Raw genomic sequence first — 16,430 nt, forward strand, 5'->3', positions numbered from 1 at the left:
ATGGGATATAAGTGCTGTGGAAATCATACAGATAAACCGTTTGGGTGTTTGTCATATACATATTCTAATAACTGCTGTGGGTACCATTGCAGTTATTTTTATACAAAAATTTGTTATATTTGATTCCAAAATCATCACAACATATATATTTATATCATAAATGAATAGACTGATTAAACATTGTACAAAACTGATGTAAGATCTAAAGAGATAGTAGAGCATCTCTCTGAAAGCTAATATGAATTACTTATGCAAGTTAGCAAAACAGATCTGTGCAAGAGTGGATTAGCACAAAAAAGATAAATATATTGTGTCACTTCTGTCTTTAACCAAAATTGGAAATGATAGGCAATGCCTGCCTAGTAGGTATGAGTTGGGTAAGAAGACAGGAGAGCAAATTCAATCAGCAGAATTGTATAGTTTCTACCAAGTGACTAATCGATCAGTAGACATTTATAGGTTTATGCACTTAAACTGTTCATGTACAAGTATATGCTGTAACAGTAGCGATCAGAGCACAGCCACCTTTATGTGAGTCCCAGGGATGGAACTTGGCTCTTTAAGCTTAGCAACAAGTATGTTAACCCCCTGGATCATCTCACCGGCCTTGTAAATAATTATTTTTACAAGCTGTAGCCTTTTAATTTTATTATCTTTCCTGATAACAATTGATAGAAGTCCTGTGTTTTAGCAGTCTCCATTTTATCTAGTTGCTATCCTTAAAGCCATATGGTATAAATCTCCAAGACAACTGAGGTCTTACATTGGCAGTTTTTTAAGTTTGCTTCCTCAGCTTTTTTCCCAGAAATGCTGGAATAGCATTAGTAATGTTTGTAACTGTATTAGATGGCTGTCTATTTAAGCTGCATGGTGCGTCATCCTCTCTGAAGCGTGTCGTGAGCACGCTTCATAGTATCTTGTGACTTGAAAGACAGGGATGCTGGAAAAACTAAAGAACACAGAAAATATTAAAAATAACAAAACTGCACCTTTGTTTTAGACATGTGAATACTGTAAATGAAAACCACACTCGATCAAAATTATAAGGCGATCCCACACCTCAGGGGGTTGAGGCAGGAGCTTGTGAGCTCATCCTGAGCTTCACAGTGTCTGTCTCAATCCTGCCCCACCAATCCCCACTGTCACCAAATACAATCTCTCAAAGCAAAAGGATCTTTTCTGAATTGTGACATAGTGTTAACACTAATCTTCATTTTTACATTTATTTATTTTTGGCCTTTGGATATAGACTCTTATCATGTATAGCCCAAACCTTTTTTTTTCCCCCACCTTTATTAAATTGGGTATTTCTTATTTACATTTCAAATGTTATTCCCTCTCCCGGTTTCCAGGCCAACATCCCCCTAACCCATCCCCGTCCCCTTCTCTACTGGTGATATCCTCCCCATTTCTGCCCCATTTCCGCCCTCCCCCCAAAAGTCCCGTTCACTGGGGATCCAGCCTTGGCAGGACCAAGGGGTTCCCCTTTCACTGGTGCCCTTACTAGGCTATTCATTGCTACATATGCAGTTGGAGCCCAGGGTCAGTCCATGTATAGTCTTTGGGTAGTGACTTTGTCCCTGGAAGCTCTGGTTGGTTGCCATTGTCGTTCATATGGGGACTCAAGCCCCTTCAAGCTCTTTCAATCCTTTCACTAATTCCTTCAACGGGGTCCTATTTTCAGTTCAATGGTTTAATGATGGCATTCGCCTATGTATTTGCTGTATCCTGGCTATGTCTCTCAGGACAGATCTATATCTGGTTCCTGTCGGCCTGCACTTCTTTGCTTCATCCATCTTATCTAGTTTGGTGGCTGTATATGTATGGGCCATATGTAGGGCAGGCTCTGAATGGGTGTTCCTTCTGCCTCTGTTCTAAATTTTGCATCCCTATTCCCTGCCAAGGGTATTCTTGTTCCCCTTTTAAAGAAGGAGTAAAGCATTTGCATTTTGGTCATCCTTCTTGAGTTTCATGTGTTCTGTGCATCTAGGGTAATTCAAGCATTTGGGCTAATAGCCACTTTTCAATGAGGGTTTGCAAGATTTTTATTCAGTATTTTTGTATCTATAATCACAAGCAAGATTAGTCTGAACTTCGCTTTTTTGGTAGGATCCATCCATTTGCCTATGAATTTCATAAAGTCATTGCTTTTGATAGCTGAGTAATATTCCATTGTGTAGATGTACCACATTTTCTGTATCCATTCCTCTCTTAAAGGGCATCTGGATTCTTTCCAGCTTCTGGCTATTATAAATAAGGCTGCTATGAACATAGTGGAGCATGTGTCTTTGTTATATGTTGGGGCATCTTTTGGGTATGTGCCCAAGAGAGGTATAGCTGGGTCCTCAGGTAGTTCAATGTCCAGTTTTCTGAGGACCCTCCAGACTGATTTCCAGAATGGTTGTACCAGTCTGCAATCCCACCAACAATGGAGGAGTGTTCCTCTTTCTCCACATCCTCGCCAGCATCTGCTGTCACCTGAGTTTTTGATCTTAGCCATTCTGACTAGTGTAAGGTGAAATCTCAGGGTTGTTTTGATTTGCATTTCCCTTATGACTAAAGATGTTGAACATTTCTTTAGGCGTTTCTCAGCCATTCGGCATTCCTCAGCTGTGAATTCTTTGTTTAGCTCTGAACCCCATTTTTAATAGGGTTATTTGTCTCCCTGCAGTCTAACTTCTTGAGTTCTTTGTATATTTTGGATATAAGGCCTCTATCTGTTGTAGGATTAGTAAAGATCTTTTCCCAATCTGTTGGTTGCCATTTTGTCCTAACCACAGTGCCCTTTGCCTTACAGAAGCTTTGCAGTTTTATGAGATCCCATTTGTCGATTCTTGATCTTAGAACATAAGCCATTGGTGTTATGTTCAGGAAATTTTCTCCAGTGCCCATGTGTTCGAGATGCTTCCCCACTTTTTCTTCTATTAGTCGGAGTGTATCTGGTTTGATGTGGAGGTCCTTGATCCACTTGGACTTAAGCTTTGTACAGGGTGATAAGAATGGATCGATCTGCATTCTTCTACATGCTGACCTCCAGTTGAACCAGCACCATTTGCTGAAAATGCTATCTTTTTTCCATTGGATGGTTTTGGTTCCTTTGTCAAAAATCAAGTGACCGTAGGTGTGTGGGTTCATTTCTGGATCTTCAATTCTATTCCACTGGTCTATCTGTCTGTCTCTGTACCAATACCATGCAGTTTTTATCACTATTGCTCTGTAATACTGCTTGAGTTTATGGAAGTCCCCCGGAAGTCCTTTTATTGTTGAGGATAGTTTTAGCTATCCTGGGTTTTTTGTTATTCCAGATGAATTTGCAAATTGTTCTGTCTGACTCTCTGAAGAATTGAATTGGTATTTTGATGGAGATTGAATTGAATCTGTAGACTGGTAAAATGGCTATTTTTACTATGTTAATCCTGCCAGTCCATGAGCATGGGAGATCTTTCCATCTTCTGAGGTCTTCTTCAATTTCTTTCTTCAGAAGCTTGAAGTTCTTATCATACAGATCTTTCACTTGCTTGGTTAAAGTCACACCGAGGTATTTTATATTATTTGGGACTATTATGAAGGGTGTCGTTTCTCTAATTTCTTTCTCGGCTTGTTACTCTTTTGTGTAGAGGAAGGCTACTGATTTATTTGAGTTAGTTTTATACCCAGCCACTTTGCTGAAGTTGTTTATCAGCTTAGTAGTTCTCTGGTGGGACTTTTGGGATCATTTAATATACTATCATATCATCTGCAAATAGTGATATTTTGACTTCTTTCTTCCCAATCTGTATCCCTCTGATCTCCTTTTGTTGTCTGATTGCCCTGGCTAGGACTTCGAGAACTATATTGAATAAGTAGGGAGAGTGTGGGCAGCCTTGCCTAGTCCCTGATTTTAGTGGGATTGCTTCTCTCCATTTCGTTTAATGTTAGCTACTGGTTTGCTGTGTATGGCTTTTACTATGTTTAGGTATGGGCCTTGAATTCCTGTTCTTTCCAGGACATTTATCATGAAGGGGCGTTGAATTTTGTCAAATGTTTTCTCAGCATCTAATGAAATGATCATGTGGTTTTTATCTTTCAGTTTGTTTATATAGTGGATTACGTTGATGGTTTTCCGTATGTTAAACCATCCCTGCATGCCTGGAATGAAGCCTATTTGATCATGATGGATGATTGCTTTGATGTGCTCTTGGATTCGGTTTGCAAGAATTTTATTGAGTATTTTTGCGTCGATATTCATAAGGGAAATTGGTCTGACGTTCTCTTTCTTTGTTGGGTCTTTGTGTGGTTTAGGTATAAGAGTAATTGTGGCTTCATAGAAGGAATTTGGTAGTGCTCCATCTGTTTCAATTTTGTGGAATAGTTTGGATAATATTGGTATGAGGTGTTCTATGAAGGTCTGATAGAATTCTGCACTAAACCCGTCTGGACCTGGGCTCTTTTTGGTTGGGAGACTTTTAATGACTGCTTCTGTTTCTTTAGGAGTTATAGGGTTGTTTAACTGGTTTATCTGTTCCTGATTTAACTTTGGTACCTGGTATCTGTCTAGGAAATTGTCCATTTTCTGCAGATTTTCAAGTTTTGTTGAATATAGGCTTTTGTAGTAGGATCTGATGATTTTTTTTAATTTCCTCTGATTCTTTTGTTATGTCTCCCTTTTCATTGCTGATTTTGTTAATTTGCACACACTCTCTGGGTCCTCTCATTAGTCTGGCTAAGGGTTTATCTATCTTGTTGATTTTCTCAAAGAACCAACTTTTGGTTCTGTTGATTCTTTGTATAGTTCTTTTTGTTTGTACATGGTTGATTTCAGCTCTGAGTTTGATTATTTCCTGCCTTCTATTCCTCCTGGTTATATTTGCTTCTTTTTGTTCTAGAGCTTTTAGGTGTGCTGTCAAGCTGGTGACATATGCTCTCTCTTTCTTTCTGCAGGCACTCAGAGCTATGAGTTTTCCTCCTAGCACAGCTTTCATTGTGTCCCATATGTTTTGGTATGGTTAAACTTCTTCAACCTTGAGATTCTACTCTTCAGATTTAGGATTGTAGGAATATAATCTACCAAGCCTAGCTCATGGTGTTTAAAATGTACGGTTCAGTTGTATTAAGCATTGGTCTACAAAAGAGATTCAGAATGATTGCATTGTATGAGTCATCATTCAGATATCTACTTTTTTCCTAACAGCCCTTAGTAACCATCCTACCTGGCTTTGAGTTTGACTACTTTAGATTTTCAGACAAGTCATATGATACTTGGCTTTGTTCCTTTGTGAGTGAATTATTCCATTAGCATGTTCTCAAGTATTCAACTATCCTGTAGTTTGTGTCCAGATTACCTTCCTTTTAAAGGCCACATATTTAACTGTACATATATGCTACATTCAGCAATGGACATTTGAATTGCTTCTCATTAGTGAACTCTTAATGTATTTACTAGCTGCAGGGGAACCTCAGACCTAACCAAAGAGATCCAGGGCACTGCTGTGTCATCACATAGACTCTCTTACCTAGCTGCCTTTCGAATCGACTGAAAGCTGACCTCTTGAGCTAGGTTACTTGCCCTGTCCAGTCTTCTGTGGTGCTCATTCCCAACTGCTACTTGTCATCTTCACTACTTTCTGACCTCATTCAGGGTGCCATTTTCTTTTCTGGGATCATCTTAGCTTTCTAACTGTACTTCCCATCCTCCAAATTATCGTGCAGTCTGTTCTTGATCCTGTGCAGACCTAAAGCCTTCCTTCCAGTAGCTTATCATACTCAGTGTAACTCAGAAGTCCTGACCATGTCCTAGAAGGCCTCAGGGACCCATGCTTTCTTTATTACCTGCTTTCGTCTCCCATACCATGTTCTGTTGCTCCCTGTTTATGCTGCTGATAGCCTGGCTTACTCATTCACTAAGCAGGACAGCTCAAACCTTTGTTCTGAGCATTCCCTCTATCTACAGTATTCTTTTCTTTCCTTTCTTTCTTTTCTTTTTTCTTTTTCTTTTTTTCCAGATGCTGTCAAATCCCCTGGAATCAGAGCAATAGGCAATTGTGAGCCTACCATTATGGGTACTATGGTCTGAACCCAGGTCCTTTGCAAGAGCCACAAACCCACTTAACAGCTGAGACATCCCTCCAGCCCCCTATTTCTGTTCTTACTCTCTTTACAATCCAACCATCAGCTTGCCTTTTAAGAACAGTTTACCGGGCATGGTGTGTGGCCACTTAAAACCTTCCAGTTACTCTAGACCTTGTTCAACGTAAAAGTGACAATCATTGTCTTGTCTTCAGGACCTTGGGTGTCACTGCTACCTACCTGTGTCCTGACCTCTTTTCACCACTCTGCTACTATTCCAGTTTAGTACAAATTCCCAAGTGTCCCAAGCTAACTCTCATTTGATAAGGCCTTTCTTCATCCATTCTTCTGCGCCAAGCAGTCATTTTCAAGACTGTCGTGCTTACTTCCTTTTTATACAGGCCTTTATTTTTTTAAGATTTTATTTGTATTATTTTTATTATGTCTCTTATTCTGCATACCTTGGTCAGTTAGTCACCCTCTGTTAGTCTACTGCAGATAGAAGCTTCTCAGATGAAAGTTGAGAAATGTATTGATCTATGGGTATAATCATAAGTCATTAGGAATTGGTTTAATACTGTGTCCATTTGGCAAAATAATAGTAGTAGCTTGTATGACCTGTGGTCTGTCTAGCTACATGTTCTTGGTCCAGTAATGATGTCAACTGTAGGTTTCATTTTGGGGAGCAGCCTTAGAGTCACCACTATTGTACCAGTGGGTGTTTCCTGCCAGGCCTGTCATTATTGTAAGTGGCAGGATTCATTTCTGGGTATGATTGATGGGTTTTTTTGGTCTCTTCTGGTAGCATGCATAGTGTTTCCTAGCACTATGAAAACTAGAGGGATGAAGCTTCCATCAGCTTGGTTTCCCCATATTCTATGACTCAAATACTGCTTCACTTACAGTTTCTGAAGGGTTAACCAAAAGCAGTGACAGTAGCCTATAATGTTTGTTGGGGAAGTCTGCATACAGGACTTTACTGGCTGCAGTTCTAAAAGAAGTCAGTCATTCCTGAGACTTAAACTTATATTTGTTGCTCAGTTATAGGGTATCTCCATTTTCATTCTTTTCATAAATATGTTCACCAGTATTTTAGGAAGCTTCTACAGTAGTAGGTTTCCATAGGACTTTTTCAAAGGGTCTTTAGTGTTATTATCTTTCCCCCTCTTCTTACCCTTTTCTTTCCTATCCTTCACTTTTTCTCCCTGTCCTACAATTTCTTTCTACCCCTCTGCACCAGATCTTTTCTTAATAATCACCTCTTCAGAAAGGTTTGCCCAGTTAATTCAGTTAACTTCTTATCTAACATTTACAAACTGAAATTATAATTTTTATTTTTCAGGGCTGATAATTGAACTAAAGTTATCTTAATTATTAATTTTCTTTTACTTATGTCTGCGTATCTGCATGAGAACAGGAACTTTATTTTTTGAAAGGTAGGCAAGTGGCATATGTGAAAGAAAAGTCCTTAAAGAAAATGAAAAGTTCCAGTGACATAAATGATAAGAAAACAAAATACCTTTGTTGGATTTACTGGTCTGGGGAGATGAAAGGCCCTGACCTTACCTAAGAGAGAAAAGGATGGCGTGGAAGAAAAACTTGAAGTGAGCAGAGGTTGTTTGAGCTGCCAAAGGAAAGAAGCTGTCCCCGTATCATAAAAGTACACAGTAAAGGGTCAGCTTCTGATGTAGAAGCTGAAGCAACGTGTACAGCAGAGCTAGTGAAGATGATTGCAGACAGTGGCTACACAAGACAGATACGCAGTGTAGACAGCACAGCCCTTGACAGGAGGAAGGTGCCACCTGGGGCTTCTGTAAGAGAGGAGAGCTTTACATCTCGTGTCAGAGGGCAACCTCACCCTTCTTGGGGCTAATGTATCCAGAGACTAAGTTGAAACTAGTGGTCATTTGCCACTCCAAAAGTCGTCTGGCCCTTAAAGGTTAAGCTGTGTGTATCCTGCTTATATTCTGTAGCTAAAGCTGAAATCCGAATGTCAGTGTACTTGCCGACTCAGCTTACTGAGTCTTTTCAGCCATTGTTGACCTACTTCTAAAGGGGGAAAACATACCAATTATGTTCCTGATGACCTAAGAAGTCTGATGGAGATGGGCAAGATTAAAATAGTTTTCATGCCTGTTTAACACAGTATCCTGTAGATCACAGAATAATTCTGGCTTTTGTGTCTGCTTAAGAGATACATTTCTTAGCATGGAACCTGTTAAACAGTGATTTCTCTGAGACTACTGAGCAAAGTCAGTAGAAACCTTTCCAGTAGGGACTCAACATTGAGAACGATTATGGCCCATGGGGGAATTAGCGCATCATCACTAAGAGGAGCTGGAAGGAGTTGGATCCTGACTCATGGCTGAGGTTTGAAACTTAGGTGAGAAAATAGCCAGATACAGAAATAGTAGAGAGCAAGGATTGGAATTAGAGTCAGAGAATTTCTCTATTTGACAGAACTTTAACAAATAAGGAATTGCTTCTTATGGGTGAGCAAAGAGTGGTTTCTTAAACCTACTCATGGAGAAGGTGGTTTGAACATGGTTGAAATGATTACTATTTCAGAATATCCCACACTGTTGGTAGAGCAGTAGTAAGACACTGTGTTGTAGTAGCACTTTACAGTGGCCACACTCTAGAATCAGCCTACATAACCTGTTGGCAAATGAGGCTAAGGAAACGTGGATTATATAACACACAATGGACTTGTATGTGGCCACAGTGAAGAACTGAATTATGTTATTTGCAGGAAAATAGACATAAGCGGGCATTATAAGAGTAAGCAGAATAAGCTAGGTTAAGACAGGCTAGGTTCTCTCCTATATGTGGGATTTCACTTTTTTTTTTAAGACTTAAAAGTAGAAAGTAGATTACTAGGGAAGAGATAAAGGGCCAGAGCTGGATAAAGGAAGAACTTTGGTCTTATGGGAGAATGAATACCAGACACATACATGAGAATGCATTAACAAAACACATGGTTCTGTACAATTAATAAACACTGCCGAAAGGAATGGAAAGGAAAGCAATGTCAGTGTTTGAGGGGATTCACTAACTTGAAAAAAATAAGCAAATTAAATGGCTGCTAAGTGAGATCTTGTTTCCCTAAGACAAAGGGAATGCTGTCAAACAGCATCACATGCTCCAGAGACTTTTGTGTGAAGGGTCAACCATCACAGATTTCATACTTAAAAGTTGCCACCACTGTCCGCCCAGCCTTAAGCATGCACTCTGTTAAATGGCAGCCATCAACACTGAGGCAGGATCTTCCACCAGTGAAGAGACTGTAGTCACGAAAGGCTGAGGCAATCTTGAGCATTCTCTAGCGATTGAGTATTTTGTAATCGAGGTATGTATATTGTTTAGGGAACAATATATTGTGACTGCACACTTCATGGAAACCACAGTGCTTCCATGTATAAATACAGGTTGCATGTGCACTAGGGAATCAAAAACTACAAATTATATGACTTATCACTGTGGTCTGGAACCAACGTCATGATATTTCTGTTCTCAACTATGAGTGTTATTAGGTAAAGAAATTCTCAACAGGACAATAATTATTTTATGGGCAATAGTAAAGTAGTAAGGATTCTCATAAAAATATCTAAAAATAAGCCCCATCCAAAAATACTTTTCTTCCTGCTGCCAAAGGTATGTGACAGATTGAATCCTTGTCTGTTTTTAGACTTCTAAAGTTTTTCATTTTTTCATATATTTTGATCCTATTCTTTACTCTCTCTCCCATGTCCTCACAGAGCTTCCCTACCTCCCTACCCATCTGTGTCATTTCTACCTCCCTCCTCAAAAACAAGCACAAAAGAAAACCCCTCAAAAGACAAAAAGTGCAAAAGCAAAAGAACATGTACATATGCACGTGCATATGCGCACGCACGGACAGACAGACAGACAGACACACACACACACACACACACACACACACACACACAGACACACACACACACACACACACACACACACACACACACACACACACACACACACAAAAACCTGGGATCTGACTTGTGCTGAGCATGAGGCCTGCCCGGGAGTTCGGTTGATCGCCCAGTGTCAGTCCATTGGAGAAAACTGGTTTCCCTTCTTCCAGCTTGTGTCAGTTGCAGATAGCTTTTTTGGTTAGGGGTGGGACTTTGTGTACACCTCCCCTTCTCAGTACTGATATTTTGTCTGGCTGAGTTTGTGCAGGCCTTGTGCATGCTTTTATTCAAATGAAACGATGCATTTTTTTAAAAGCTAAAGACTCACTTGCTAATGTGTTGGCCCAAATATCATTGAATAGATAGTTTGGAATTTCTCTTTTCCAAAATCAAATCAAGGAAGAAAAGTCTGAAAATACAACTAAAATATAAATGACCATCAATCATTTAAAACTTTAATTGTGGAAATAAGGTATTTACATTGTCTTTCTTGATGATATTGCATACTGACAGGGATAGTGTAATGTAAGAAATCAGTTAAAAGCTTCTTTTTATTCCTTCTGCCTTAGAGCTCTTTTTTATTATCGCTCACTGAAGTAGTGCAGGTCAAACCCACTACCCTTCGGAACTTTCCTTTAAAATGGTACATATATGCAGCATGGCGAATATTATCTTCATTTTGTGTAAAATGTTACTAATGTATTTAAAATAAAATATTTATCACTGACCAAGAAAGAAGAGGAGGAGGAAGAAGAGGAGGAAAAATCAAAACACTACTACTTTTGTATAGCTTCTTGCTGACAGAATAATTGGAGAAAATATAAAACTTCAATTAGAAATTAGTAAAATTCATTGTTCAGAGACCGATGGTTTAAATTTATTTTTATTCCTTCAGAGACTTGCAAGGAAGCCTCACAGCATCCTCGGGAGACTTAGTTTTTGTTGTTGTTGTTTTGTTTTGTTTTGTTTTTTTTGTTTTTTGTTTTTTAGCAAAGTAGAGCTTAGGGATGTTTCCATATTTAGCCCTAATGCTTTTCAAGACCTTAAAATAAGCACGTGGTTGATGTTAAGTGGTGGTTGTCGGTCCCTCGTGCATTAGCCATTTGGCTTGTTGTAACCACTTTCAGATTATTGATAAAACAGGTTTTTAATCAAAACTGCACACTCACTAGATCTTCAGTTCACATTACAGGATTTTGGTAGTAATAAATGCTCTGCTCATGTTGTGCCTTGGAGTTCTTAGAGAAAATATAACTCATGTCACAGGTCCTGAAAGGTTATATTTCTGCTTTATGAACTACTGTTGCCTGGTCAGATCTGCATTTATTGTGGTAATATATACAGGACGCAAGGATTCCTGCTTTCGTCAGTTTTTAAGTGTACGTTTCTTGGCAGTTATTACCTCTAGTACTTCCTTTCCTTACTCCTAAATTTCCTGAACGTCACATCATCCAAACAGCACCTCTGCTCATGTAACAACAATACCCATCCTTCATTCAGCCCGTCCCGTTAGGCACTCATTTTTCTGTCTGTAACGTTGCTTGTGATCAATATTCTGTATAAATCCAGTTATATAGTAGGTGTTCTTTATCTGTTTTTTTCCATTAGCATACTGTTTTCCAGAACGTGGGTCAGAATTCATTCTTTTTGTGGAATAATGCTGCAGCCTACGTGGGTAACACGTTTCCTTCACTCCTCCATTTGCAGGAGGACAGCTTGGACTGTTTTTGCCTTTTATGAATAATGCCACTGGAAACTTAGTTACAGATATATCTGAGTCCCCATTTTCAGGGGTTTTGGGGGATAGATGTGGAGTTGTTGGGTCATATGGTAATTCAATGTTTAATGTATAGAAGAATGTGATCATTGTTTTACAATAGTTCATTCTGGTTTTTTTAATCTTTTGTTAAGTTTTTGCTTATTACCTTGTTTGACTTTCATTGCTTGAGTTTTAAATGTTTGTTTTGGTCATTCATTTTTTTTCTATTCTTTTCAATTGTTTGTTTTTCAGACCCGAGTCAGAACTCCATCACAGGGGAGCACAGCCAGCTGTTAGGTATAGTATTGCTCTGGGACATGTCTCTGTAAAGTCACCTCCCTCTTTGTCCCCACAGAAATTGCCTACTTCCCTCTGTTGCTATTTTGATTCTTTCACTTTGCTCTTCACCCCTCAAGTCTTTGACTATTTATTTACAACTTGATAAGATATAGGAAGCTACTTTTGTAATTATTAAAATCAGTTTAATTTGTATTTTAAAAGAAAATTTTACACAATCTGTAGCTAAAAAAAAAAAATCTTAGAACTTCTTTTTCCAGGATAATATTGAACAGAAGACATTATCCTCTATACATGTACTTTGGCAGGTTTGCCCACAAACACATCATATATACACAAAAATTATGTAAAAGTTAGATTAAAGTGGGTCAAGAGATAGCTAATCAAATAAAAGTGCTTGCCCCGAAAGCCTGGTGACCCTAGTTTGGTCTCCAGGACCCTTGCATATAAGAAGGAGAGAACCAACTCCACAAAGTGTCCTCTAACCCCTACACTTACACTGTGACACATGCATACACACCCTGTTATGACCATGTACAATAATAAATAAGATTGTAATATTATGTAATATCATGGACTTTACAGATATTTTTCTCTTTATCATATTGGTGTTGAATCATATTTTAATTGCTGGAAGCTATTCAGTTTCTGTGAGATGCTCACCAGATAAAGCACTTCCCTGACAACCTGAGTTTGAGTGAGTCCCGGAAGCCATATAGTAGGAGAGAACTGACTCTATTGGGTTCCTCTCACCTTCGCAGCACACTGCAACATGTGTGCATGCACCCACCATCACCCACACAAACAAATAAGATATAATGATGATGATGATGATGATGATGATGATGATGATGATGATGATGATGTAATTACTGAAAGCCTTCATAGACACATGGCCTTTAGTAACCCATAAAATTGATAGTCCAGTTTCTTATCTATGAGACAAGTTATAGAAATGGGTTGATTTCCTTGAGGTATTATTTATTATAGGGAAGTTGTAATTGACATGAATTTCATAAGCTCTCAGAACTTGTAGATTTCAGAGCATATCTTGCAACTTGAACTCATTTCTACAAACACTGCAATGAGGAATCCAAGCAGCACAAAATCAGTACTAAAAAAGCAAATCCTTCAAAGGGTTTCTTCTCCCCGACGCCTCAACTCTACTTCCTCAAGTTCTTAATTTTGACTATTTATTAGGAATTCTGGAAAATGTTATTTATAAATGTTCATGTCATGTATTACCTTTTCCTTTTTATGTCAGTGGCATTGTATCATTTGAATGGCCTTTTGTCATGTCATGTTTCGTCATGGTATCTCCTATCAGTGCCTAGGGATCTCTTAATCTTTTTACGTAGAATGCAGTAAGCCTTGGTTGTCGCTGCAGTTTTACTCAGCCACTTCCCCCTCCTCGTGAGCATTTAGGTTATTTCTAGAACACTGATAAAAAGAATTGTGTCGAAGGGCATGGAGATGGCTCAGCTGCTTGACTGGCTTCTCTTTCTGAGGACCTAGGTTCAATTCCAGGCACCCACGTGGCAGCTTACCACCATTTACTACTGCAGTTCCAGGCAATGCAGTGTCTTTCTTCTGGCCTGTGTAAGCACTGTATGCATGTGGTACAGGAACAAACATGCAAGGAAAATGCCCGTACCTGTATATTTTTTAACAAAAGAAATTATGTTGCAATGAGCATTTTGTACTTGCATTTGTGCGGTCAAAGTTGTCAGTACATTTGTATGCAAATTTTTCTCAGAGGGTTTCTACATTTTCAACAAGATAAGTCACCATAAACTCCCACCAATCTGGGTATGAAGGAATGCTTGCCACTCTGTTATCAAAACTGATGTTAGTTTTATTATTTATTTATGTCCTTATTTAAGGTAGGGAATGACACGCATGACAAGGCATGTATGTGGAGGTCAGAGGACAACTTTCAGGCATTGGTTCTCTCCTTCTACCATTTGTGTTGTGGACATTGAACTCAGATCGTCAGGCTTGGCAGCAGCTGCCTTTACCTGCTGAGCCAGCTCTCCAGCCCAAACTGATATTACCAATCTATACTTTTTATATTTACTAACAGGTAAAATGTCATTTCTAGTTTGTATTATACTTCTTTAGTTATGGGTGAGAATAGGAAATTTATTGTATGTTAATAATCAATGTTGTATGGTGATATGCATAACTGTGTTTGTACACTGCTGAGCTTTTAGTTATTAGAGTATGCAGTAGCAGCTGTGAAAAACATGTGCTATCAGAAAGTCCACAGTAGGCAAAGAACTTGATATGACTTGTTTGCTTACAGGAAACGCTCCAGAGTACTGAAGAAACTGGGCGTGCATGCATGCTCATTCTCTTTCTGTCCATCTAGCTCTCTGTCTGTCTCTCTCATGGTAGCACACTCCTGTAATCCCAACATGTGGGAAACACAGGCAAGAAGATCAAGATTACAAGGCAAGCCTGGGCTACATTAGACTTTGTCTCAATCTTTTTTCTTCCCCTAAATCGTGAAATTGCCAAGCTCAAAAGCCCAAGACTGCTTTTTTTCTTAGCAGGAATATTTGTGCAGTGGAGGTAGGGAAGGGTAAGAATCTATACAGTTCACAAATTACCAAACAGCATTGAAGTAGACAAAGACTGCATTTTGTAACTTTTTTTTTTTTTTTACAATTGCCCCACCTTTCAGGACTGGGGATGTAATTCAGTGATACAGTACTAACTTGGGCTCAACCCCAGCACCACAATAAACAAATCCCAGCCCCTCCAAAGCCAAACCCCCAACACCATAAGTGGAACCACCAGGTCTTTCTAAGAAGCTCCTGTGTACAGGTTCACCTGCAGGGAACACTGGCTCAACTATCTTGCTTGCTGAATTCTCTTTATAATAACATCTTTCAGACGTTCCCTGCCAAGTGGGATTTAAACAGCATCTTCAGACCTGCTAAGTGCTGCTCCTGCCAACAGGCTGCAGTTATTTTAATGTATTTACTGTTCCCACTGACTCATCAACTCTCTTGCAAAACTCAGGGTCAGGCTGAGGTGATGTATGGGAGGTGAAACTTATTCTGTGATAATGTCAACGTCTGTACTTAACAATTTGTGAACTTTTCTCTGTGTGTATATGTGTAATTTTCAATTTAAAAAATTTTAGAAAGCAAGCAGGCAAACATCAGTGAGTCGTGGCAGAGTTCCTTAAAATGCAAGGATAAAACCATCCAGTCTTGTACAATCTTCTTTCATAGCATAGGAGACCAAATAAACACGTTAATTAATTTGAGTCTTTCATAGCCTTGAAACCCAAACTTCAGTGGCAAGATGAGAAAAGCATTGTCCAGCCCAAACAAAGTATTTAAAGTCTGAATCACACAGTATTTCTATTTTTATTTAAATAATATATTTTTTATTACTTTTTTGAGAATGTCATGCATACATACAATGTATTTTCATTATATTCACCCTGCTCCTCTCCTCGACCCCTCCTCCCAGATTCATTCTCTTTCCCAACTTGCCCCAAAGTTCCTGTCTGGCTTTTGGGGCTTTTTTGTTTTTGTTTTGTTTTGTTTAGTTTATAGCCCACAGTTTAGTTTATTATGCCTACATACTCAAGGATATTGAGCCATCCAATGGAGTGTGGTTGACCTACCAAAGGCCACACATTTAGAGAAAAGGGACTCTCCGGTCCCCTGAAGCACTGTCCAGCAAGGCGTTGGGACATCTTCCTCTTCCATGCTGGAATATTAGCCAGATTGGTCTTGTGGAGGCCTTCTTACATGTAGCTTTTTTCCCCCCTTTTCTTTTTTTCGGAGCTGGGGACTGAACCCAGGGCCTTGCGCTTCCTAGGCAAGCGCTCTACCACTGAGCTAAATCCCCAACCCCACATGTAGCAGTTTTTAAAACTATCTCCACAATCTGTGGTTTGAATCAATGTTAGAATGTTTGTCTACCATGCACAAGGACCTGGGTTCAATCCCCAATGCCTCAAAAGTAAACAGATACCATTATCAATCAACTTGCTAAAAATACATGACAGGCTTTGTATCAAAAATGAATATCTGTCCCTGACATGGTGGTCACACCTATCATGCCAGTACTTAGGAAGATGAGGCATGAAGAACATGAGCTACATAGACCCTGTCTCAAAAAATGTATGTATAAAATTATGTGCTTCTTGTATTAGTATTTAAGAAGTATATAATCATTTTACTATAAGTAGATGGAACATTTAATAGAAATTAAAAACTAATTGTCCATAACTGGAGTGCTTTTGCGTGCCCACTCATTGATTGCTGAGTGAGGGAGATTAATAGATTATCTGTTCTGTATTTAACTGTACCACTTGACAACCAAGTAGTAGATTTAAAAGGATGTCTCTTGTTTGAAATATTTGACCT

General features: G+C 39.0%; 1 protein-coding gene across 6 annotated transcripts in view; it reads left to right on the plus strand.

Moving 5' to 3' along the window:
- Slc12a6 (solute carrier family 12, member 6) overlaps positions 1-16,430 on the plus strand; it is a 104,951-nt gene that overhangs the window by 42,883 nt on the left and 45,638 nt on the right. For 5 of the 6 annotated variants that reach the window (XR_015683429.1, XM_087654584.1, NM_001109630.1 and 2 more), the window contains 1 exon segment: positions 11,995-12,039. The exons of the other annotated variant lie outside the window; for it this stretch is intronic. Coding sequence is in view for 4 of the 5 variants with exons in the window: in XM_087654584.1 (XP_087510710.1) it covers positions 11,995-12,039 (45 nt within the window). In the remaining variant the exon portion in view is untranslated. 6 annotated transcript variants of the gene reach the window in all.

The sequence above is a fragment of the Rattus norvegicus genome, chromosome 3 (genome assembly GCF_021556685.1).
Source record: "Rattus norvegicus strain SHRSP/BbbUtx chromosome 3, alternate assembly SHRSP_T2T, whole genome shotgun sequence".
NCBI classification, from domain to species: Eukaryota; Metazoa; Chordata; class Mammalia; order Rodentia; family Muridae; genus Rattus; species Rattus norvegicus.